Source organism: Mytilus trossulus, chromosome 4 (assembly GCF_036588685.1).
Source record: "Mytilus trossulus isolate FHL-02 chromosome 4, PNRI_Mtr1.1.1.hap1, whole genome shotgun sequence".
NCBI classification, from domain to species: Eukaryota; Metazoa; Mollusca; class Bivalvia; order Mytilida; family Mytilidae; genus Mytilus; species Mytilus trossulus.
Genome location: NC_086376.1, coordinates 42,988,055 through 43,015,056, shown reverse-complemented (window position 1 = coordinate 43,015,056; position 27,002 = coordinate 42,988,055). Strand labels below are relative to the sequence as shown.

The following is a 27,002-nucleotide window of genomic DNA, read 5'->3' as shown; positions in this document are numbered from 1 at the left end:
CCTAGACTTTGTTCTACATAGATATAGGAAGATGTGGTATGAGTGCCAATGAGACAAATCTCCATCCAAATAACAATTAATAAAGGTAAACCATTATAGGTCAAATTAAATTATAGTTTATTGTTTGTGGGGTGTCCATGCAGTAAGACATGTCACCATACATGCCATACCACCCAAAATATAATTTTACTTAGTCAACCAGTTTATTGTATTTGCTGTTTGATTAATGATTATCAAGAAAAAGAGTTATTTTGTTTTCAGAAACAAAATCTAACACTGACAACATGTTAGTTTATGCCAATTTCGTCCTTTAAATTTATCATTGGGTAGCAGCTAGATATATCTTTAAAATACTTTATTAAAATCAGACTTTATGACATTTTATCCGACGTGCATGCATCAATTTAAGCTGATCAATTTAAATTGTAACAAAAGTTTTAAAAAAACAAATACATTTTGTAATAAACGAGGGTAAACTAACCTAATAATGTGTTCTTGTAATCAGAGATTGTGAAATGATTATGACACACAATATCATGTTTCCCCGGTCTCCAAAGTCCTCTCGTCTCGTTTGTTCTCCGTATTGCCACTCTCCACTTTAAATTTAGTTCCTTGTCACTCGGGAATTTATGACCTCCACTTTCCTTGCAACCGGGGACACAACAATACGACGGCATCTGTAATTTTCACGATGAAATCACCTTGAAATGCTGTTGTTTACCTTGGATTCAAGCGTTTCAGTGAAAAACAAACGCCCAGGTAACCACCGACGTTACACAGGCGCCACTAGCGTGAAAAAGGGTGAATGTAATCCATTGTGAAGAATCGACGTTATAAAATATTTGTCAATCTTGCCACAGATTAAGTATTTATTTATAAATTAAACTGCACAATTAAATACTTATTTGTTTGTTTTGTTATGTAACATTTACCATTACCTTACACTTCCCCCACCTTTAAAGACAATGAATTTTCCCGAATTGAAAATTTTAGCACATAAATATAATAAAGTTTCGAAATCTAAAATGTTAGTGTTCAATTGTCTTCTCAGAGTCTCAATATAATATCAAGATCGTCTATTATTTTTATCACATCGTCTGTGGAGTTATCTCTCTCTTTCAATGCTGTTTCTAACATCTTTAATGTTTGTACCGTTGATGCATCTTCTTTGTCACTCTATATTAGATAAGCTTAAGCTTGATATAGATAAAACCGAGATTTGGTTGCCATTGTGTTTTCATCACTTCCTGTTGGGATTTTTGTGCCTGGTAACGCTAAAAAGTGGTACTTGAGAAGGAACTCTACCTTAGAGAATTGTAACTGCTTTCCAGAGCAATACTGGCATACTCTCAATTGAAATACTTCTGTTCTTGAGTTCAATTCTTAGGTGGGCATCTAACAACTGCAGGGATGGTAATCAGCGGGATGAATTCTTCTTGGTTCCATAACTTCTTCCAGCTGGGAAAAGTGGCATGCCACCTTTCCTAAGGAGTTTCTATGCCCGTTCACTTGCGGTTATGTTGTCGTTGAGAGTTATACAATCTTCGCCCTAATCTTTTGATGCTTTCAGTTCCCTTTTACTTTCTTCATTGTGTTTTTCTTTTTTTCTTCTTCCTGTTTCCTTTGTTCTCTCCCCTTAAGTCTTTTTTCCTCATCCTCATCCTGTTTCTCCTTTCTCTTTTGTTCTGTCTGCTTTAGTCTCGGTTCCTCGTCCTGTTTCTTTTGTTCTTCCTCCTTCCGTCTGTTTTCCTCATCCTGTTTCTGTGTTTCCTGCTTCTTGTGTTCTTTCTCCGTCCGTCTGATCTCCTGTTCCTGTTTTTCCTTCTCTTTCGTTCTGCCTCCTTTAGTCTGACTTCATCGTCCTGTTTTGTTTTTCCTGCTTCTTTTGTTCTTCCTCCTTCCGACTGCTGTCCTCCTCCTGTTTCTTATCTTCCTCCTCCTGTTTTTGTTTCTGTTTTTCCTTTCTCTGTTGTTCTGCCTCCTTTCGTTTGGCTTTTGTCTGTTTTCCAGGGAATAGTTCATCTGACGTTTTTATATCTGTTATATATTCCTCTGATATCAATAGTTTCCTAGCTACTACTGGAGTCACTATAGACTTTAGTTTACCGTCTATAGAGATAGAGAAGGTATGTGCTCCTGCACATTTTGTGTTTACCATTGCTGTCATCCTTCTTATCAGAGCGTCAAGCATTATTTTGTGATCTTTAAGAACCAAGTCATTTAAATGTATCTGATAAAATCTTATAGACACTCCAAGGTCCAATTTGAAAATGGCTGTGGAGTCCCCAAGTCCGAATTTTAGTTGCAGGAGGGCCAACCCTTCAAATATGGTGGGGCGTGTTGGTGAATATGACCCATTGGTTTTCTCCGACTCAACCTATTCTTCTTGCGTACCTCCTACCATTTCCTTTGGACACTTCAACCCTAGAGTCTAATCCTCCTTCTTTCTGTTGGGGTTGTCAACCCTGTTCTAGAATTCTAGGACCTAAATCCTGGCATTCATAGTTTCTTGCGAGTTTTCGTTGGATGGTAAGATTACCTTAGCATAGGTCTCTGGGTAGTTTGCCATCCAAAATCCATTGTTTGCACTCAGGAAGCTTTAAGGCATGAGTTCTATTTTACTGCGGTAGTTGGCCATGACATGCTCCTTAAGGAACCATCCTCCTGTATGACTTCTCTTCAGGACACCAAACACAAACGACCGAAAGCCGTTTGTGTGGGGCAGCTGCCAGATGATTCTTCAATTGTCTCCGTGTCCGGAACGGCATGTGACACAGCTAACACTTTACCTCAATTTGGGATGATGGTCTCATTCTGAAATTGAATCATCAATTATAAATCCCTCCACCATACAACATATACTAATACAATACATAATATCATGTAGTAAAATTGAGAATGGAAATGGGGAATGTGTCAAAGAGACAACAACCCGACCATATAAAAAAAACAACAGCAGAAGGTCACCAACAGGTGTCCTGTAGTGTGACTATATTTGATCGTGTGTTTAAAATCCCCCCCCCCCCCCAAAATGGCATATGCTGGTAGTAAATGGATCAGGCTAAATTACAATTAAAATATGATATCCCCCCCCTTGGTCTTCCTATTCCTAAATTTCAAGCCTCCTCAAGACATAAAGTTGTCGTTAATTGCTTTCCGCCGCGCAGCTTGCGCATACAAAAAAACCCACTTGGCAGTACAGCTTAATCTGCCATTCCCCTGGCAGGAAGGATTACCTTCCCTTACAGCCAATATTATGTCCCGAGAAACAATGGCCATTTGTCTCCCTTACATATTCTTTTAAAGTTGATCCAACTCTAGGAATTCCATCATGACTTTCTTCACTCTGAGATAAGTCATAGAGTTACTCTTAAACATAGTAACTCATCAAAACAATTAAAAACGTAACAACTTTTACAACTAATTTCGGCTATTTAAACAACGATGAAAGGCATCTCAAGCCTTCCTACTGGAGAACCAAGTGGGCGGATTCCGTCCTTGATAGGGCAGTAGCCTATCAATGTGGTAGACCTTCCCTGGTTGTTTCTTTGACGTTCTCACAAGGTCATAATTTCCATTTGATAAAAATTAAGATATGGCAAGTTTAGTAGCATCTCCACTTAATTTACTCTTCAAATAACTGAATTTCTCTATTTTGGAAAGTTGTTTGTTCTTTTCAATTGTGTTTTCAAACGAATCAAAAAATTTGTTCCATTTTGTGTTGTCTCCATTGTATAAAATGATAACAATCATTGGTAATTTAACAATAGATTCGCAAACCTAACTGAGTAATCTATTCTTAAATATTCCATTTGATTTTGCCATGTGATTATGGACTTTCCGAATTGATTTTCCTCCAAAGTTCAGTATTTTTGTGATTTTACATTTTTGTATTATGTTATATCATTTAATATCGGTTAACATCTCATCATCAATATAAATGTTTTTTTTTGTTTATATACAAAATTTATCTCCGTAAACTCCATTGCACGATTTTATAATGATTAAATAACAAAAGAAAACATACAATTAGAGGAGTCATTTAACAATTAACAGAGTCAAATTAGACAAAACGCTTCTGGCGTATATATATAAAATTTAGTCCTCGTATCTATGATGAGTTTATTTATATCATATTCAAGCGGAGTTATAGGAAATTAAAGAGGAATCAGAGTTTCGTAATAGCCGACATGAAATTTTTGACTTTTACGACTTTATGTTCTCAAGCTCAAGTCTATTCCTCTATTTTTCGCCATTATTTCAAAATATTTATAAATTTGAAAAATAAATATATTTATTTCATCTGTTGCATTTTATAATTTTCTGCAGTCGTAAACCGGGAAAAGAGGAAATTTTAAAGTTGGAAATTTCTCTACTATTTGGTCAGTTAGTTTAGATGTTGTTGAAAGCTACTAATTTATTTTGTCAGTATGGTACGGGTAGTCTGGGTCTAACAAGAGGTTGACGTCGTCTAAACTTCCAATATATTTTGTAATTTTGAAGCCAGTTGTGACTTTTATTGAGTCCCACAACTGATATACCACGACAGCGTAACCAAAAATGCAAATCCGGAACCTTTGGCAATTTTCTTTGATGCCCCCGGTATATCATCGTCCGTGTGCACCAATTGGAAATGATCTGGGTTATCTAGTACCGGCAGTGGTGTTTCAAATTCTAGCTCTAGCTCAGCAGTCACCATTATTTCATTGCCATCCACAAATTTTAGGGTTGTCAGACATTTTATTTTTATTTTTTTTAGAAATCTAATAATGTAATACACTACAATAAAGCTTATGAAAAATGCATATCAATGGTGTTTATTTTAACCGACTATCACTAAGGATAAAGAAGATTTCAATTTCGAATATTTTGAAAATCGAAAAGTTTCTGCAAAAAGTTTGTGATTTACAAATGGAAGGAAAATGCACTTAACTTACCAAATATAATTCTATTTTGAACCATAACTATCATAGAAATGTTAACATTATTTAAACACTAAACACAAACACACACAAACATTACTGATTAGAATGGCAGGACATATGTTCATTAACAATATTTTAACTATGAATGGTGTTCTTGTATTCCACTTCTTTCTTGCATTACAGTTCACTTAACGAACTTAGTATAGAACAGAATAGAACAGTACAAGTAATGATATTCCAAATAAACATGCCCAAAAGGGCAACATGAGATAGAAACTAAGTGAATTAAAGTCATCTTATATAACAATTATAATGTCCGATCCTCTGATTTCGTCATCCAAATGGTTATAGGTGTATACTGCAGGATCATCATCAAAGACTACATTGAACCATTCTGGAAATGATGGTACCTTTAAATATAATACTAAGAATAAGTATTTATTAAGGTGTGTTTGAGAACATTAAATTAACATGTATAAACATTAAACTAAAACATATATATATACATTTTCAAATATATTCAAATTTATATATAAATGGTATATTTAAAGAAAAGATATTTGCAAATAGAAAATGTCTTAAATAGAATATAAAATATATAACTTTGTTTCCTTTATCATGTTTAACGCTACAATTGTTAAGTGGAGATTCGATTTTTCATTTATTTTTGGTGAACTGGATAAATATTTTCCTTGTAGTAATGGTCTCTTCTAAAATGCTATAAATATGATAAAAAGTGAAGATGGTTATGCGAATAAATGAACATGATTGATGATAAATTAATTTAAATTTACATGCAATAAATGATGTTAATAATGGCTAAAAATTGTTAGTAAAATTTTTAAGATTAAAGAACTATTTCATTTCATTTTTTGCGGTTGAAGTAAATCAAATGTCCAGTCTTCACACCACTACATCTACCTTTGATATAACCTTCCCATTATACCATTTTTCATCTCCATCCAAATAAAACCTGTGCTTAATTCTTTTAGCAACCAAAACATTTTTTTCTGTGTCTTTGACAATAGATTGCTTAACAGGATCCTTTAACATTTAAACTAGTTCTTCAACGCTGAGTTGTTTTCTAGACTTTGATCCATCTTTTGTCTTAGTAACATTAAAACTGCTTTATTGTCAGCGATTTGATTAAGAACTTCTTTTCTAAATTTTAGTTGAGCTTTGAGAGCTTCAATTTTCTCATTTTTCTTTTCATAAGATAAAATCATATTGTGAACTTCTGTCTCAGATTGCCACAACCCATGGTGGAGTATTTCAGTTGTAAACTGCTCTTGCTTTATCTTTTTCTGAATTAATTTTTCTCGCTTCGCAATCTGTACATTAATTGCAACTCTGCGACTTTCTTCAATTTCTTGTAACCTACTTTTGTATTTCTCTCGAAGTTTTTTAACACTCTTAGATGCCATTTTCATTAAAAAAAATTGTTCCTCGTTGTATTTTTGTTCCAACCAAGATAACGTCTTATTATTCAAGAACATAACGCACGCCTCATCATCAGGTATTGTAGTACTTGGCTTCATTCTAAGAATACAGTCTAATTGTCCAAAGATACTTTCTGCATAACATGATGTTCTGGGGTCAGCTTTAACCTTCTGCTTTATTTCGTCATTTAGATTATGGGGCTTGAAACCAGGAAAATGGTCTTGAAACAATCGTTTGCTCATTTTTCATATTGCAGCTAACAGAACCTGCAACATCATGTACACTATATTGTCATATATATCAGATTGGAGCCATGCATCAAACATTGACAGATGGAAGAACGTTTTGTATTAAATTGTACCTATTTTTTGACATGCGTATACGTATACATAAAACAAACTAGTTATCATGCAAACAAACTGATAACGGCTTTTGGCTTTTAAAAATCTTTAAATTATGTTCTTCATAACTTTAGTCTTAACCAAAAACAAGAGGCTGTCACAACGACAGCAAACCGGATTTATTAATATTTATTTGTGTCCTGGCAATATCACAAGAACCATAACTGATGATTGATGAAAGTAAATTTGACCTCCATTTTGTCATCAGTATCAACATATTAAAATTTGAAAAGCTTAGATTGAATGGTTCATGTGTAAATGCAACAACGTGAATGGAAATGCCATTTTACAATCATTCAAGAACCATAACTCCTGAACGGTAAAGGTCAAAATCGTCCTTATTGAACTTGACCTCTATTTTGTCATCAGTAAAAAATTAACGGAACCAATTTTCTTGCACCAGATGCGCATTTCGACAATACATGTCTCTTCACTGATGCTCTTGGCCAAACTATTTGCAATCCAAAGCCTAAATAAAAGATGAAGAGCTATAATCCAAAAGGTCCAAAAAGTATAGACAAATCCGTGAAAGGAATCAGAGCTTTGGTAGCACTCCACAGTTAGGTGTGAAGTTTCGCATTTTGGCCCCTGTGGATTTTTCAAATATGAGAGCTAGTGTGCAATAAAAATCATTTTTGGATAGCTGAGTATTAAAATAGCCTTTGTATTGGGTTTATATGATCATCAAGGTTATGTTATGTATGTAATATAGGCTGTTTTCTGTATGACAGTCCGTATTTGCATGTCCCTACCATACATTGGTCCGGCATTTATTGCAATGTTTGTTTCCAACTTTTTATCGCACGAACTTTGTGATTGGATTTTACGAAAAAATGAGGCGAAAGACACCCATTTTTTATTTGATCATTAGGAAGATTTAGGAAAACAGTTTCTAAAAAGGTATCACTCAAAGGCATTGAAATTCTAGTTTGATCCAAATTTTTTTGGGAAATGAGACATGTTCACCCCCCTTTTTGCCATATTTTATTGGAAATAAATGCAGAATGTTGCCATGGATACAGATAAAATGAATTTATTTTCACCCTTTTAACTTTTGAAAATCAAATCTATGGAAGATACTGATTACATACATATGCACATGTACAACACAAACAGTAAGGTTAATGTATTAGAAATCCAGGAATAGGAGATGATAAAACATTTTGGGGCTCATTTGGAGTGCTACCTTTGCATGAGGGAGATACATACCTTAATTTATATTAATTTCTTATATTTTGTATTTTTATGCCAGTACCGAAGTACTGGCTACTGGGCTGGTGATACCCTCGGGGATTAATAGTCCACCAGCAGAGGCAGTAACAACATATAAAAATTTCAAAAGCTTTGGTTGAATGGTTCATGAGAAAATGCACGGACATGACTGGAAATACCATTTTTCACTCTTTCAAAAACCATAACTCCTGAACGATAAAAGTGAAAATCGTCATTATTGAACTTGACCTCCATTTTGTCATCAGAAACAACATATTAAAATTTGGGAAGCTTTGGTAGAACAGTTCATGCGTAAATGCATGGACACGACTGAAAACTGCATTTTTCAATCTTTCGAGAACCATTACTCCTGGGGCCGGTTGTTCAACTTGTCGTTAACTTAACGGCAGCGTTAGCCTTAACGTGTCGTTAAAAAGTTTAACGTGGCGTTACTTAACGGAAGGTTAAAAAGCTGTTGTTCAAGTTGATTTAACGGTAGCGTTAGCTAACGTGACCGTTAACAAATCTTAACCTGTCGTTAAATTTTAACTATGGTTTAGAGGCTATTTTAGTTACCCATAATTCAGATTTTCTGAACTTCCCCCATAAACAAATATGGCCGACTTGCCTTCTGCTAGTGCATGCAATCAGTCTAATGTGAAGAAGACAAGGGAAAGAAAGCCAAATTTTTCGGAAGCAGAGATAAATCTTCTCCAAGATGAGGTAGAAAAGAATTATGCAGTCATTAATGACAAATTTGGAAGTTCTTTGACAATAAAAGAAAAACAGCAGTCTGGGGAAGAATTTCAATGATGGTGTCTTCTCTTGGTGTTGCCCATAGGTCAGCCAAGGAGTGTAAAGATAAATGGGGCAACACCAAGAAAGAGGCAAAGAAGATCTTTTCTGTCAGCAAGAGAGACCAGGGGAAAACAGGTGGTGGACCACAGGCTAAGTCAGTGAGTGTGGCAGTGCACAGAACCATAGATTTGTGCAAGGACTCTGCTTCCTTCAAGGGCATAGGAGGTGTAGAAAGCTGCATCATTGGTATGTAATATTTTGTCTTATCAATTTAAAGTTTCTGTAGATCTTTCTCTGGAAATTTCTAAACAGTTGTGCTTTAAATATGCCCTAGTTGAAGGAACAACATCGATGTAGAGGCCAAAATTGATGTCCGCCGATATCACTATGGACCCAAATTATCGTTGAAAACTGTTGAAATAAAGTTTTTCCTTGTTCATGTGCTAAATTGTCACCCAAATACTTTCTATACAAGGATATGTTCGTAGTTATTCATATTTTTGAAAGGTATTTAACCAATATTTATTTCTTAAATGATCAAATCGTCTGCATCGCCTTCGATGTTTATGCACTTAAATGTACTAAATAATGACCTTGCCCTCACAATCAGTGACAATGTAAACATTACAAATTCCGCATGTTAGGAAATATAATTATACCTTCTTGAAATGTTATTCGATCTTATTTGCGTTTTCCCTGTCAATATGCGAATAAAGAAAAGGTTTTAACCCTATCATTTCTTGTGAATCAACATCACTGTCCCATGCTGATATGCGAGAATTCTGAACAGGTGCTCTCCTCAATTTGTTAATGGCGCTCAATTAAAATATGTATTCTCGGCCCGAATGAATATCGTACCATAGAAATATTCGTCCCTATATCCGATATATCCTGTCTTTGCTAGAATTTTACAACTTAAAAGAAACAAACTACAATACGAACTTTGTCCTAATTAACACTTTCTTACAAGCTGTTTTAAAGGGAATCAACCTGAATGTTTACCTCTATGTATTAGGCCTATGAGGGTTTTCAAAAAAATACTAATATACAACCTGTCGCCCTGTGACATGGCGTGACAATATCTCAACTACATTCCACTTCATATATGTTGTTTCCTCATATAACTATTGTTCAAACATCAAATATATATAATAAATAGAAAAAGTAGTTTAAAAAAATGAAAATATGTAAGAACATTTGCGACACAAATAAAAAAGGGGGGGTCTACTCAATAACGTATGATGATCTATGATCTAATTTTTAAAATGTGTATACCCCTATCGAATTTTTGAAACTAAAACTTTTGCATATTAATTGGCGTACAACATTAAATTTAAGAGCTATTTTGTCTTTGTTTTAGCTGGTGCAGCTGAGGCTAGATTGTCAGAAGATGATTCTGAAATGGCCTGTACAGGGTCCCAGGATTTATTTCAGTCAGCTATGGAATGCCAATCTGAGTCCTCACTACAACCTCCAACACCTCCTTCACCATCAGTTCTTTCAGGGTTTATTGGTAACCGGGCAGTACCAATTGTGGTAAACCCAACTAGACAGGCTGAGAACAATGAATCACATGCCGTCCCTACAGCTGCTACAGCCACAAAGAAGAGAAAAGCCACAGCAGGAGATGTTTATGAGCTTCAGGTGAATATATAACAATGAACTACGTCCGGTAGTATAATTTGTCCCCCATACTTAGTTGGCAATACATGTATAGCTTTTTTTTTAATATATGTACTTGTAGTAATATTAAAAATTGATTGTTAACATCAAGGGACAAATGTTTCTTGCATATTCAGGACAATTTTCCAATTTATATCATGTCTACACATATAAAATTTAGTGCACTCCCACAGAGTGTCACACTGGGATCGAAGACTTACATTCACCCTGTTTGTCCGCTCCTCCCAATAAACTGAACAAATTCTGATTTGGTCAGCAGATGAGTTATGACATGTGAGCACTTTCATATTAGTCAGATGTTGCTGGATGCTGACACATGAATGCTGAGTATCCTTTTAAGTAACTCTTTTTAACTGACGCGAACAAAGTAATGTTCTCTTAAATGGCGTCCAAGCAAACATTCAAAAGTAGATTACCAATGGTAACCTTTATTGCAAAATACGAACTTTCTTTACATATTTTTGAAGTATTTGGCCCTTTCCTCTTAATAAAGTTTCGAAATTTTTTGTCATTGGGTTACTATATCCCACATCTATTTATATCATTTTTCTATGCTGATCGGTTTTCTTGAAATGCATTGTATTCATTCAGCTGTACAGGAGCTTGTAATCTTTTTACAAATTAGTCATGTACGATTGTTGATTGATTCATATCTTTAACATTTCTGTTTTTTTCAACAGGTTGTGTATTTTAGGGGTGAAATTGAAAAACAGAAGAAGGAGATGAAAAAGCTGGACTTGCAAATAGAACTGCTGGAGAGAATCAAGGCAAAGGAGTACCAGCCAATGTCATTGTCACAGTGTCTTGAGGCTCTTGGTACTACCAACTAATATTATTTGTTATCTTCTCATGTTATATTGATTAAATGTTATTTTCAAAAGAGAAAAAAAATGATTATATATTTCCCATTATTATACATGTTGTATTTGAATGAATTAGAATCCCGCTAACATGTTTAACCCTGCCACAATATTTATGTATGTGCCTGTCCCAAGTCAGGAGCCTGTAATTCAGTGGTTGTCATTTGTTTATGTGTTACATATTTGTTTTTAGTTCATTTTTTACATAAATGAGGCCGTTAGTTTTCTCGTTTGAATTGTTTTCCATTGTCTTATTGGGGCCTTTTATAGCTGACTATGCGGTATGGGCTGTGCTCATTGTTGAAGGCCGTACGGTGATCTATAGTTGTTAATGTTTGTGTCATTTTGGTTTTATGTGGATAGTTGTCTCATTGGCAATCATACCACATCTTCTTTTTTATATAAAGGAGATCTTAACTATTAACCTCAACGATCTACATGTACCAGTTATCAATAAAACTTCCCGAAATTATTGAACAACACAGAACAGAATCAAGCACCTGTTTTTATATCTTGTAGGGAAAACAGTCGCCAATTTCTTTTCTTGAGTTTGTAATGGTTGTGGATGTGGATTGTGTCAAAATATATACGTTTGTAAATGAAGTGATGTGTAAAATGGGAACCAAATAGTTCTGACAAAAAAAAAGAAACTGTAATTGATCTGAGACATGAAAAGCATCATAAGTCTGCCTGTGTCACTTGTGTAAAGAGTTTGACTTCATGAGCAATGATTGAATCTTTTAATTTAAAACTTAAACACTTATCGAATAAAGTTTTAATGTTATTAAATGATTTAAATATCGAATCATTGAGATAATAAACCGTCGTTGTTGATGGTCATATATATGGTAACAAGAAGTTGCTTAAATCAAATTATTTTGCACTTTGGTGAATAGTTGTTTCACTGGCATGCACCCCATGTCTCCTTATTTTGAACATCATCAAAATAAAACATTCTTTCCATTAAGACCATAGTGTAATAAAAATGGTCTTCAATAAGTTAGGATCATGTGTCTATGAAAAAGTAAGAAAGCATATAAAAGTGTTAATAATATGTATTTCAGTGGTTAAAAAATGATCTGGCAACGTGTTCTCTCGTGTTTCTTCCATCTTGCACTCCTAGAAAGGCTGGAACTTGCACAGGCTGATCAAGTCGAACACCAGCACCGTCGTCATTCACCAACGGTTCATTTCTAGACACGGCTATGTTATGCAACACTGCACATGCCCCAAAAATTCTGCAGACTTTTTCTGGTTTCATTCTGACCTTAAATATGAAACAGTATATGCTCATTTCAGTTTTAAGATATTTAAAGCAATTAGTAGTAAATGAAAAGGTGTCATGCATGCAGAAATATTTATCCTTTTTTATATTTCTTGATATATAGATAATATGCAAAAGTCATTTTAAAATACCTTCATTCAATGTTTTGGCATTATAGTTCTTTTTTTGCACTTACATAACTGTTCTAGAAAATTGATTGCGGTGATACCAAATACATGTTCAAAATTCTAAATTGAAGACAAATTTACAACACTTGACAAAGATCCTTAAGGACAGCCTTTTGTTGATCAAGGCGGGGCTTTTTCCAAATTTATATATTCGGGTTGCTGTCTCACGGACGTTTAACACACATCTCTCAGCCATTTTTGTGTAACCATTTTGTGGATTTTGTTCTTTTTTTATGTATGAATTGCAATGTCAAATCTGTATTTAATATAAATATACCTCAGAATGGAGGACATGAAACCGTCTTTTCAAAATACCAAAAGTCCTCTCTATAACGGATCTAGTACTGGCATGGCATCCGTTGAACCTTTGCTGGTGTCTCTCTGTTGGATTGGCATATGGTGTAAGCAGGTAAGGGCGACAAGCATATCCACTGTCCCCAAGAATAACACCATCTATCAATCCCCTGTGATTTGTCTGGAGGTAATTAGACAAAGTTGATGTGTTGAATATGTGGGAGTCGTGAGTGGAGCCTGGCCAGTTTGCAAATATATTGGTAAACCTGCCTGTAAATATGAATTCAGTGTTTAAAAAAATAAAGAAAAAAAAAATAAAAAAAATAGCAGATTCTTTAATTATGCAAGTACATAAGGAACTTATCATTATTAATCAGGGTGGGGCTTGTCAAAATAGAGGGGGAATCAAGTTTTTTCCTGTATGTGGAATAGGGGGTTCAAATTTTATTGTAAATTCAAAAGGGGTAAATAATGATAAGTCCCCAATATTTTTTGCACTAAGAAATGAGTAGTTTGAACATCATGTATCATGGTACCGTTTCTAATCATTTTAAGATCCCTTTGAGTTAATTTATAACTCTCATTCCCTAAAAATCTGTATTTCTTAGTCTAAAAAAACAAATATTTGGCATGTTAATATTCAAGTTGTCATGTTTAATAGAGGGGGGGGGGGGGGGTTCACATTTTCTAAATGGTTCTTTTTTCGGGGGATCAAATGAAAATAGTGAAATATTATGAAGGGATCATGAACATTTTATATGTTAGAATTCAAAATGACCAGCCCCTCCCCCTCCCAGGTAAATAATATTAAGTCCCTATAATAACGCACCTGCTAAAAAAGAAGTCACACAAAGTACTACACAGTTATTCCTCAACACACTTCATTACTGACATTGTTTAAAACAAGAAAATTCGGATATAAACAAGCATAAAGCTATTACTATATGATTAAAAAAAGAGAATTTGAAATCACAAAGAGTAAAAGAAATCAATGCAAATCACACGGTATCATAGACAAGTCATATTAATTTTACTAGAGTTATGCCGCTTTGTACCGTGATTTGAAGTTTTTTGTCGTATACTGTAAATAAAAAATACAAATGTTGCACAGCTAAAAGGTCCAACATTATTGGAGAGTAGTTAATGTTTTACATTTCTGTGTTGACAAGATGAATAAAATGGAAACCTTTAACCTTTTTCAAGTGTTATAAAGACCAGACTAAATGTAATCGAGCCTCCGAAATTTGGGTCGAAACAGAAGGACCCAGTTGTCTCTATTGATAATGTCAAGGTAATTTTAAAGGGAGAGAACAATTTTAAAAAGATCAACAACGACGAAACGGGAATGACAAATTACAGATTAAAATACCTTCAAAATCACAGACAGCTTGCACATTTATGCTGTGGTACCCCTTTCTGTTTACATAGGATGGTTCATCATCTGATGGTGCCTGTATTCTCACATGTGTGCAGTCAATGCATCCCAAAACATTCGGAAAGTTGCTTTGCCTGTAAAACCCACATTTTATCCTGTTGATCGAATCCACATCAGTAGGCCAACTCACAAAATCGTCCTTAATGGCAATCAAGGCATCTGTCACATCACTCACAACACGAGAAACTGTGCCTTTGTCATACCCCAGTGTATCTCCGATAACTTGCAAGAATGAGCCGGATGCATAATAACGCAGTGCAATACATACTTGCTGTTCAACAGTCAGTGCTGTTGCTTTATTAGTTGTCCTTCTGAGTCTGTCTTGTAGAAGATTACAAAGGTAAGCAATTGAGTCCTTGCCAAATCTATACCTCCTTCTTAGTTCATCGTCATTTAAATTTGTTAAATGTGAAATAGTTCCTCTAAAAACTCTGTCCTTTCTGGGTCTTAGTGGTGGCATTAACAAAGCAGCCATTTTCTAATTATACCTTGGTTAAATGGTTTAACGCTGCTACCTACCACCGTTAAATTTCACTCAAGTTAAGAACATTATAACGGAGCGTTAAAAGTAACTATGAGATGAACAACAGAATTAACGAGACGTTAAATTTTAACGATACGTTAGCAAAATTTAACGGATCGTTAGTGCTAACGACAAGTTGAACAACCGGCCCCTGAACGGTAAAAGTCAAAATCGCCATTATTGTACTTGACCTTCATTTAATTGTCAGTTACAACATATTAAAATTTTAAAACCTTTGGTTGAACGGTTCATGAGTTTATGCACGGACATTTTATTGCCGACCGGCCGCCCGCCGTACATCCCAAAATCAATAACCGACATTTTTGTCACAAAAATCCGGTTAAAAATCATTATTCTAAGCAACAAGTTGTCAAATATGTCGTCCTCAGATGTCTCTGAACAGGTCTGTCTCTGATACAATTGTAAAACAATTATCCATCAGATAAAATTAGCACATAGAAAGAGAGGCCTAAATTACTAAAACAGGCCAAGCTTTTAACATCTTTTCTAGAGACTGCTTAACTCAGAACTTGAGAGGATGTGTATATGTGGAGCGATAGTCAAATTGTTTTGAGTTCTTCAACACAAGTAATTGTCGAAGAATTTGCAATATTGCTGGACTGATATCTTCTTTATCTTATAATTAAAAAAAATAGCCTCCTCCCCCTTTCATATCATGTCATATGACAAAGAATAAATGACCCTCCCCCTTTTTTAAGGAACTGCTATAAAATAAAACATGTTTTTTGTTCTTTATTAACATTACCTTTAACTACAACTTAAATATAATTGCATCAAATTTACATTCATATTGATAATAGTGATTGCTTTGAAAAATTTTGAAACCGGAAGTTGATTTTCGGGTGGTGTAGAAAGGGGGAGGTCAGTTGCAAGTCTTTGCGCTCAAAAGCGCTTCGTTCAATTTCCTTAAAAACGAACAAACAGGTTGCAAATAAACAATTCTTGCAACCTTACCTTTTCCAGCTTTTTCCCAGAAGATTTACTTTTAGAGATTCCATTACCAAAATTGGCAATTTTCAATGAAAACTTACTATGGGATTTTTAAATTTCTATTTTGGATTCTTTGTATTCATTTTGAAGAATGGTGCTTTTTCTTTCACTATATTATCGTGGGAACGGGATTTGATAAAATCATCCAATGAAATACGCAGTTACATACAACCTTTCGTTCAGGGCTACAAAATGGCGGCGCCCCTGATTGCAATACACCAACACATTGATTTTTCAAATCAAAGATTTGCATTAAAAATACGTTAAATGCTTTAAAAACTTATCGGGATAATTTTTACAAGTTCGTGGCGTTAAGGGAGCTACCATTTGATTTGTAAAGGGAGGAGGGGGTGTGGGGGGGCTAGGATGAAATTTGGAAAAAAAGGCAGGACAAGGGTTTTGAGTAAAAAAAAAGCAGGATGAGACACTTGAGAAAAAAACTAGAGGCTCTAAAGAGCCCGTGTCGCTCACCTTGTTTTTTTTGAGATTATTAAACAAAGGACGTAGATGGATTCATGACAACATTGTGTTTTGGTGATGGTGATGTGTTTGTTCATCTTACTTTACTGAACATTCTAGCTGCTTACAATTATCTCTATCTATAATTAACTTGGCCCAGTAGTTTCAGAGAAGATTTTTGTAAAAGATTACTAAGATTTACGAAAAAATAGTTAAAACTTGACTATAAAGGGCGGGTCAACTGACAATTTCGGTCATGTTAACTTATTTATAGATCTTACTTTGCCAACATTTATTGTATTTTAAAGTGTATCTCTCACTATAATAATATTCAAGATAATAACCGAAAACAGCAAAATTTCCTTGAAATTACCAGTTCAGGGGCAGCAACCCAACAACAGGTTGTCTGATTCATCTGAAAATTTCAGGGCAGATATATTTTTACTTAATAAACAATTTTACTTCTGTCAGATTTGCTTTAAAAGTGTACTGAATTTTACACTGAATTTTAACCCCATGTTCTATTTTTAACCGTGGCGTCCATCTTGGTTAGTTGACCGGGTCACGCCACACATTTTTAAAGCTAGATTCCCAAACGATGATTGTGGCCAAGTTTGGTTTAATTTGGCCACGTAGTATCAGAGGAGAAGATTTTTGTAAGAGATAACTAAGATTTACAAAAAAATGTTAAAAAATGACTATAAAGGGCAATAACTCCTAAAGGGGTCAACTGACCATTTCGGGTATGTTAACTTATTTGTAGATCTTACTTTGCTGAACATTATTAATGTGTACAGTTTATCTCTATCTATAATAATATTCAAGATAATAACCAAAAACAGCAAAATTTCCTTGAAATTGCCAATTCATTGAGAGCAACCCAACAGGTTGTCCGATTCACCTGAAAATTCAGGGCAGATAGATTTTGACCTGATAAATAATTTGATCCCTGTCAGATTTGCTCTAAATGCTTTGGTTTTTGAGTTATAAGCCAAAAACTGCTTTTTACCCCTATGTTCTATTTTTAGCTGTGGCGGCCATCTTGGGTTGTTGGCCGGGTCACGCCACACATTTTGTAAACTAGATACCCCAATGATAGTTGTGGCCAAGTTTGGTTTAATTTGGCCACGTTGTTTCAGAGGAGAAGATTTTTGTAAAAGATTACTAAGATCTACAAACTAGAGGCTCCAAAGAGCCTGTGTAGCTCACCTTGGTCTATGTGAATATTAAACAAAGGACGCATTTGAATTTATGACAAAATTGTGTTTTGGTGATGGTGATGTGTTTGTACATCTTACTTTACTGAACATTCTTGCTGCTTACAAACATTCTATCTATATTGAACTTGGCCTAAGAGTTTCAGTCGAAAATGTTAATTAAAATTTACAAATTTTATGAAAATTGTTAAAAATTGACTTTAAAGGGCAATAACTCCCTATGGGGTCAATTGACCATTTAGGTCATGTTGACTTTTTTTTAAGTCTTACTTTGCTGTACATTGTCGCTCTTTACAGTTGATCTCTATCTATAATAATATTCAGGATAATAACAAAAAACGGCGAAATTTCCTTAAAATGACTAATTCAGGGGCATCAACCAAACAGCGGTTTGTCCGATCCATCTGAAAATTTCATGGCAGATGGGTCAACTTTTTTAATTTATTTTCCATAGGCGACAATGGTAACGTTTTCCTCCATTGCTCAGTCCACATCGTTTACTTGAACATGTATGATGGCTCATATCGAAGCTGATACATTTATACATGTCTGGTTAAATTTTCGGGGTGGCAAGTGAGATTACTTTTTTCGAAAATTGCTGGACCCCGGAAGATGGTGAAAAATGTCACTCTCCACATGAAATAATCCCAAAATTTTGATCATAAAACTTAATAAAAAAATTGTCCTTTCTAATAATTTATTTCAGGTCAAATCTACATATTTCTTTTCTCATCACATCAGCTCTATGAAACAGTTCTTATTGTTCATTAATGTCCATTTTTAAAATCACAGCATCCACAATTGTATGGCGGACTAATATTGTTTTTTAATTACGTCATCTGAGTTCCTCATCTCAAGGTCTATTAGGGATCCTGACCCATATTGGATCAGCAAATGTCAGATTCCACTAGTATTGCAGTATGAATTCCTTCGGTAGACCTTTTCGAACAATTCTGTGAAGTTTTTTTCCGCATCTGAAATAAAATAAGTTAATTTTTAGTATTTTTAAGTAAGCATGCTTATTACTGTTCCTTATATCTTTTACTGTAAATAAGGTAGATTTAAGGATTTTTTCACTCAGAAAATAAGGTTTTTGATATTTGTTTCTTTCAAATAAGGAATTGAACATTTTTATTTTTTTATAACTGTTAAGATCATTCACAGACCATTCTAAAACAGGTTTTAGTTTTAAAATCCATCAAGCAATAACCATTTTAGAGTTCTTTTTGTGTGAGTGTTCAAATAGGGGGAAATGGTGCTTTTCTTTGGTAAAGATAACATTGTGACGTCATCGCTTTTGTGACGTCATGACTTTATGGTGTCATAATTTAGAATTGTACAAACATAACAGAGTGTGTATTTATTCAATAATGAAAGGGAAAAGGAAAAGAAACCAATATAAGGTTGGTAACCAAGCCAATCTATTGCGTTTTGTACCCCTAACAACAGATCAAGGTTGTGGTGTTAATAATGGTGTTGCTCCATCTACAGCTCCATCTACACCTCCATCTACACCTCCATCTACACAGGTTTTAAAACAATTATCTATGCAAGTTTCACCTGCACCACCTAAACTTAAATTATCTAATTCCGCTACAGATTTGGCACCTAAAAACACCACAGAATCTGTCTGGTTACCCCGCCTTACAGAAAAGGAATTCAAGATGTACTCAAAAGAGAGTTACGATAAAAAATCTTATGTAGCCCCCCCAAACTGAAAAATGTGCGACTACAGTCAAACTACTAAGACCGCATAAATTGTCAGATGATTATTTAGATGAATATCTAGAGGATAAAAGTACTGAAAATAGAACAGTAGATAGAGATCTGAATATTTTAATGATCAATAGTCTTATAATATATCATTTAAATAAAAGTCCAAAGTGTGTTGTTCCACATTTTGAACTGGTACAAGAGACTCAATGGGGTCTTGGAAATGAAGTGTACCAATTGTAAATTTATTTCAGAAAAATATAAATTATTTAGAGAAATTGACACAGGACGTGCTGGTCGCAAGAGTGCTACAATTAACTATGGGTTTCAGACTGGCGTGATAAACTGTAATATTGGTAATGATAGCGCGCGACTACTTTTAACTAGTTCATGTATTCCTCCTATGTCAAAAGGAACAATGCAGAGAATAACAAATACTGTTTGTGACAAGGTTGTTAAACTTGCTGAAAATGAAACCGAACAAGTGGTTGAGAGTTTCAGAAAGAGAAATGAAACCTTAGGGTTAAATAAAAATAGTCCTATAAAATTGCAAATGGATGGTACCTATCAGAGTGTGCATATAAAAAGTAGGCATAAAATGGGACAAAATGCATCACAAGTTATTGGTATTGCCTGTGAAAATGAAACTGACAATCATGATATCATTGGTTTTCACCTTGTAAACAAACTTTGCTGGGTTGGTGCATGGTTACGCGGTAAAGGTTATGACATTGAATGTCCTAATCATGAGTACTGCACATCAAATACAAATAGGCATGATCCTTTGAGTGAGAAGGATCTTGGGTATGAAATAGGTAAAAAAATTGCTAAACTTGATTTACTTGTGGACTATTGTACTACTGATGGGGATGCAAAAAGTGTACAAGGTTTACAAGAAGCCATGCAAGAAATATTTGACCCTTTATGGTCAGTAAATAGACTGGCAGATACTATACACAGGGGTCAAAGTCAGTTCCGTGAGGTATTGCGAGCAAAATTTAGTGTCGGTATGTTCCCTGGAGCTACAAAGGCTCAGAGGAATGATATTAAAATAGCTTTTGCCAATGATTTAAAATTACGTTCGCATGGTATAATGCAATGTTTGTTTGCAAAATATAATGGTGACCGACAACAAATTTCAAAATGTTTGCCACGCATTGTTAAGTCTGTCGTGAATTGTTATAGTGGAAATTGTAGCGATACGTGTAGATGGAGCATAACACTATGTAATGGTGGTATAAAAACTAGTTGGTGGTACAAATCTATTAACCTTAGCAGTCATGGTTTACAAAATGGGTCTTTGAAACCAAATAAGACTGACAAATTATTAATAGAATCATTGTTAGAAATGAAACTGTCTCAGACCGCATTAAATCAGATGCAATTTTTCAGCAATACTAATAAGTGTGAGTCCGTCAATAGGACAATTTCTACATACCTACCTAAGAATAAGAATTTTTCTCGCAATGCCTTAGGCCGTGCATCTGCAGCAGTCTTGAAAGTCAATAATAAACGGGATGTTGCATTGGCTAAGACACTAAAAGCTGTAGGTTGTGGTCTGGGTAGAGAGTCTCGTGCTGTAGTGGCTCTGAAAAAAATACGTAAACGTGAAATATATGATTGTGCATATCAAAAAAGTTTACGTGTCAAATTAAACAGGTTAAAAGCTCGCAAAAAACAGGCTATTGATTTCTTGTTAAACAAGAGAGTGCGAAACAGGTTGATTAGTGGATATAAAAAACATCAGTTAGAACCAAAGCTATGTCAGAATTCAAGTCCGAAAGAATTCGTTCCACAGCCAGGTTGTAGTTCTTGGCCAGATTAACATTTATATTAAAAGGTTACACAATATGGTTTTCTTTCAGCCTTTCAGGAAGCATATTTAGTTATTTATTTATTTGTTTATTTACAGAGAATACTAAACATCTTACAATATATTAAAACAAACACTTTTTCAGGAATATATGAGCATGATATGAGTTAGTTGTGTTTTTTTTAAAATTAAAAAGTTTGTTTATTTTTAGTTTGTTATGAAAATGGGATAATGGTCCAAGACACTGAAATAAACTTTGTATCAGACAAAAAGACCACTTCATATCTCCCAATATCCAACCACAGTACATACAATGACATGAAATAAAATTATAAACAAAATAAAACCATGTAAAATCAATATTACAACATTGGGTCATTCACAGTTTGTCTTTGTAACTCGATCATTTTTGTCGATGTTATATTTGGATTTTTGTTTCTTTCTGTTTTTATTTATTTTGTTTTTTGTTGTCTTATTAAATTAATGACTGTCATACTTTGTTCATTGATTTGTCTCTATGTTTCACTTTCATTTAGTTCTCTACCGCATGTTTACTGCCTTTGATCAGCTGTTGATTGAATGACCCAGTTATCTGACACAGTAATGAAACCATCAAGAGTTACTCCCCTTGCACTGTAAAAATAAGTAAACACTGGGGAAAAAAACCACATAAATGTTTGACTGAGCTTATAATCTTGCATACACATGTTTGCCATGTTTGTTTCAGTGTCTTGGGGGTATGAGGGTGGGCTTTTTTCCCATTTTCGTTTTTTACTTGTGTTAAAAACTTGTATTTTCAGAAATGATTAATGTGGAGGTAAAATGTGCAAGGCATGTTTACTACATAATAATAACAAACCACAATTTCAGATTCAGCATGCAGTTAGTATAGTTTGTGCCATGCACAATATGTGTGGTGCATTGGTGTGAAGCTACACATATTTTTCTTTGATTGTTAATCTCCCGAGGTTCTAAAACAATATGGTCTGTATTCACACACAATGCATTATGACAAAGGTGTGAAGCATCTAAATTTTTGGCTAAATCAGTAGATTTCAATTGCAAAATTTTTGCTAAACGTGCAACATTCATTTCAGTACGTTTGGCATTTGGGTATGTGACATTGATCATCCCTAGAACATAATTATTTCTCCTCTGAGTGGCCCCAGTCCAAATAATGCATGTCCCATTTTCTGACTCTTCACTGTTTATAAGTATAAAATTGGTATATTTTTGATAAAAATCTAAATTATTGGAAGCCATTTTGTATTCTTTTTAATCAAATAGCACTAAAAGAGTGTAACTGACCTCGATTTCAGCAGCTCCCATCCGAAATTGTGATCATTGAACCATGAAACACTCCAACACCTTTGAAATAATTGTTCGCAATTTGGGTCAACTTTTTTAATTAATTTTCCATAGGCGACAATGGTAACGTTTTCCTCCATTGCTCAGTCCACATCGTTTACTTGAACATGTATGATGGCTCATATCGAAGCTGATACATTTATACATGTCTGGGTAAATTTTCGGGGTGGCAAGTGAGATTACTTTTTTCGCAAATTGCTGGACCCCGGAAGATGGTGAAAAATGTCACTCTCCACATGAAATAATCCCAAAATTTTGATCATAAAACTCAATAAAAAAATTGTCCTTTCTAATAATTTATTTCAGGTCAAATCTACATATTTCTTTTCTCATCACATCAGCTCTATAAAACAGTTCTTATTGTTCATTAATGTCCATTTTTAAAATCACAGCATCCACAATTGTATGGCAAACTAATATTGTTTTTTAATTACGTCATCTGAGTTCCTCATCTCAAGGTCTATTAGGGATCCTGACCAAGATAGATCTTGACCTGATAAACAATTTTACTTCCTGTTAGATTTGCTCTAAATGCTTTGGTTTTTGAGTTATAAGCCTAAAACTGCATTTTACCCCTATGTTCTATTTTTAGCCATGGCGGCCATCTTGGTTGGTTGGCCGGGTCACGCCACACATTTTTTAAACTAGATACCCCAATGATGATTGAGGACAAGTTTGGTTAAATTTGGCCTGGTAGTTTCAGAGAAGATTTTTGTAAAAGATTACTAAGATTTACGAAAAAATGGTTAAAAATTGACTATAAAGGGCAATAACTCCTAAAGGGGTCAACTGACCACTTTGATTATGTTGACTTATTTGTAGATCTTACTTTGCTGAACATTATTGTTGTTAACAGTTTATCTCTATCTATAATAATATTCAAGATAATAACCAAAAACAGCAAAATTTCCCTAAAATTACCAATTCAGGGACAGCAACCCAACAACAGGTTGTCTGATTCATCTGAAAATTTCAGGGCAGATAGATCTTGACCTGATGAACATTTTTACCCAATGTCAGATTTGCTCTAAATGCTTTGGTTTTTGAGTTATAAGCCAAAAACTGCATTTTACCCCTATGTTCTATTTTTAGCCGTGGCGGCCATCTTGGTTGGTTGGCGGGGTCACGCCACACAATTTTTAAACTAGATACACAAATGATGATTATGGCTAAGTTTGGAATAATTTGGCCCAGCAGTTTAAGAGGAGAAGATTTTTGTAAAAGTTAACGACGACGGACGCCAAGTGATGAGAAAAGCTCACTTGGCCCTTCGGACCAGGTGAGCTAAAAATGGTTAAAAATTGACTATAAAGGTCAATAACTCCTTAAAGAGGTCATTTGACCATTTCGGTTATGTTAACTTATTTGTAGATCTTACTTTGCATAACATTATTGCTGTTTACAGTTTATCTCTATCTATAATAGTTTTCAAGATAATAACCAAAAACAGCAAAATTTCCTTAAAATTACCAATTTAGGGGCAGCAACCCAACTACGGGTTGTCTGATTCATCTGAAAATTTCAGGGCAGATAGCTCTGACCCCATGTCAGATTTGCTCTAAATGCTTTGGTTTTTGAGTTATAAGCCAAAAACTGCATTTTACCCCTATGTTCTATTTTTAGCCGTGGCGGCCATCTTGGTTGGTTGGCGGGGTCACGCCACACAATTTAAAACTAGATACCCAAATGATGATTATGGCCAAGTTTGGTTTAATTTGGCCCAGCACTTTCAGAGGAGAAGATTTTTATAAAAGTTAACGACGACGGACGCCGGACGTCAAGTGATAAGGAAAGCTCACTTGGCCCTTCGGGCCAGGTGAGCTAAAAAGGCAGGACAAGGTTTTTTGAAATTTGTTTAATACTGAATAAAATAAACTGTACATATTTATCCGTAAATGTACAAATGTAGAATGCTGTATACCAGTTGTCATCAAAACATGTAACACTATTTGTTTGAGTTGGAACAGTAATTCCTTCCAGGAAGCAATAGATTATTGGTATAGAAATATTCGTAATCCTATGCAGTGTCGACAGAAAACGCTGACTGTTGACGATTGTGGTGGTCAAAGAACATTTTCAGAACGGACAAATGTGTTTCCCAATCCACCAGTGGTATACTTTGAAGTAGACATGTGTCCTCTAGGTAGACTTTCAAATACCGTTGACATTAACTACATTTATTCGCTTTACTGTATCACGTATTGAAATGGCACACATTTCACTGGGTCTGTTAATATTCCAGATATTGGTTTGCATTTCTGTAATGACCTAGATGTTTATCACAATAGCGGACCTGGTTTAAAAAAGGTTATTACTCAAAATCCTCCTCCAAACTATAGACGAAACTGTTGTCTATATGTTCGTTGTTTGTCTACGTAATTATAGATATCAAAACTTAAAAACGACTTGTCTCTTTGTCACTTATCTATTTAAAAATCCACAACATGCAGCTAGCAAAAAAAACTCCCACAAAAAAAAAAAACGTGATACCAGGCACTCCGAAGGTTTATATGCATATCCTGCTCCACATGGACATATAAGAAGACCTGTATTTATATCTTAATGGTGTTTGATATAATTATGGTAAAAAATTGCTGTAAAAAAATCCGCACAAGATAGAGTGACAAATTAAAAAAAAAAAGGCAAAATCGAATAGATTGAAAAATAAAAAAAAGCAGGATCGAGTAGATTGAAAAATAAAAAGGCAGGACAGAGATTACAACTAAAAAAATAGCAGGACATCATTTTTCATCCTACCCCCCCCCCCCCCACTCTCCCCCATAAAAATCAAATGGTAGCTCCCTAAATCCAAAGTGTTCACAAAAGAGTATCACCAATGATGCATTAATTTCTGAAAAGTGGAATTACCATGTCTTTTATCTTTGGCTTGACACCATATACAGATAACCTTTTTAACGTGAGCCATACATTTTCAATTGGATTTACATGAGGAGACCATTCTTGTATTGAATAACCTTGTTTAGAGATTCCATTCCATTCTCTTTGATTTTAATTTTTTGGTACGGTTTGTCTTTTGGTTGCTGTCATTGTCCTGCAAGGAACAATAAGGACACAGTGATATTCCAAACACTGGGAATTTTGACTACTGAGCTAATGATTTCCTCAGGAACTGATAGTCCACCAGTATCGACCCAGTGATGTAAAAAATGGAAATCAACATGTTAAATATTTTTAGCGTCCGAAGCGTTTTTCTGGATTAACCTTCATCAGGAACGCTCAAAGCCAAACTTATGAAGTATTCACACAATCAGTATTTTGACCCTGTGCTGATGTGAACTGTTGAAGACAATTTGAGTTATACATGGATCACAAAGAATGTAAACTTTGAAATTGAGGGACAGAATTTTTATGATTTAATTGGCTTTGAACTAGCTGTCGGGTAACTGCAAGTATTCTCAGATTTCTTCAGTCTTTTTGTGTCGGGATGTATAAGTACCAAGCCACGTCCACTTGTATTTTTGTCCATCTGATGAGTAAGGCCTTTTTCAACTGATTTATTTTATAAAATTAAGGCAGTTAGTTTTCTCGTTTAAATTGTTTTACTGTTTGCAAAAGTATAAATTATTCTAAAAAAAGGGATGTTCTGGTAACTAGCAGAAAACCCTTTCATTTTATGGTCCTCGATGATGTTCAACTTCATGATGTTCAACTTTGTACTTGATTCGGCTTTCAAATTTTTGTATCTGGGCGTCACTAGTAGGTCTTGTGTGAACAAAATGCACTTTTGGCGTATTAAAATTTTGAACTTGTTGACTTTTGGCTGTTTTTCGTGTAATTCTTTGTCAATTGTGTTCTCCAATTTATTTATATTGTAGTCATGTGGTGTTGTGTTGTCAATTTTATGTTATATTTCACATGGCAATAAAAGTGCGAGGTTTGGCATGCGTTTCTGTGTGTGTTACATTTTAGTGTTATGTCGTTGTTCTCTTATATTTAATGCGTTTCCCTCGGTTTTAGTTTGTTACCCCGGTTTTTTTTTTTTTGTCCATGGATTTTTGAGTTTGAACAGCGGTATACTACTGTTGCCTTCATTTACATTGCCATGTCGAGGCTTTTTATAACTGACTATGCGGTATGGGCTTTGCTGAAGACCGTACGATGACCTATAGTTGTTTATATCCGTGTCATTTTTTGTCATTTGTGAACAGTTGTGTCATTGGCAATCATACCACATCTTAATTTTCATATTTACACAGTTTGACAGACTGGTACAGGTATACAATAAGATTCATGAACACATTTTTTAAATCTCATTATTATAAAGATGATGCATAGTCTAAGAAATGCACACAGTGATCATTTATATTGATGAATACGTCATTGATAATTGATTTTTTAAGAAGACAGAAAAACCTATATATATGCACCAACACATTT

The 27,002-nt window shown here is 34.6% G+C and overlaps 3 protein-coding genes across 4 annotated transcripts; 1 reads left to right on the top strand and 2 right to left on the bottom strand.

Moving 5' to 3' along the window:
- Nucleotides 1-8,774: 8,774 nt before the first annotated feature.
- On the top strand, nt 8,775-11,377 carry LOC134715328 (uncharacterized). The gene is made up of 3 exons (XM_063577437.1): nt 8,775-9,022; nt 10,137-10,420; nt 11,140-11,377. The coding sequence occupies exons 1-3, from the start codon at nt 8,788-8,790 to the stop codon at nt 11,287-11,289; spliced, it is 669 nt and encodes a 222-aa protein (XP_063433507.1). The 5' UTR covers nt 8,775-8,787; the 3' UTR covers nt 11,290-11,377.
- Nucleotides 11,378-11,881: 504 nt separating this feature from the next.
- Nucleotides 11,882-15,169, bottom strand: LOC134715326 (putative nuclease HARBI1). Its single transcript, XM_063577436.1, has 3 exons — nt 14,435-15,169; nt 13,049-13,335; nt 11,882-12,586 (listed from the first exon to the last, which is right to left on the bottom strand). The coding sequence occupies exons 1-3, from the start codon at nt 14,973-14,975 to the stop codon at nt 12,380-12,382; spliced, it is 1,035 nt and encodes a 344-aa protein (XP_063433506.1). The 5' UTR covers nt 14,976-15,169; the 3' UTR covers nt 11,882-12,379.
- A 3,228-nt stretch (nt 15,170-18,397) lies between these two features.
- On the bottom strand, nt 18,398-23,028 carry LOC134715325 (uncharacterized). Of its 2 annotated transcripts, none has more exons than XM_063577435.1 (3): nt 22,545-23,028; nt 20,862-21,011; nt 18,398-18,684 (listed from the first exon to the last, which is right to left on the bottom strand). In XM_063577435.1, the coding sequence occupies exons 1-3, from the start codon at nt 22,682-22,684 to the stop codon at nt 18,618-18,620; spliced, it is 357 nt and encodes a 118-aa protein (XP_063433505.1). In that variant the 5' UTR covers nt 22,685-23,028; the 3' UTR covers nt 18,398-18,617. The 2 variants fall into 2 exon arrangements, with proteins under 2 accessions (XP_063433505.1, XP_063433504.1); XM_063577434.1 differs by having other exon boundaries at nt 18,409-18,684; nt 20,866-21,011; nt 22,545-23,026.
- Between the last annotated feature and the right edge of the window lie 3,974 nt (nt 23,029-27,002).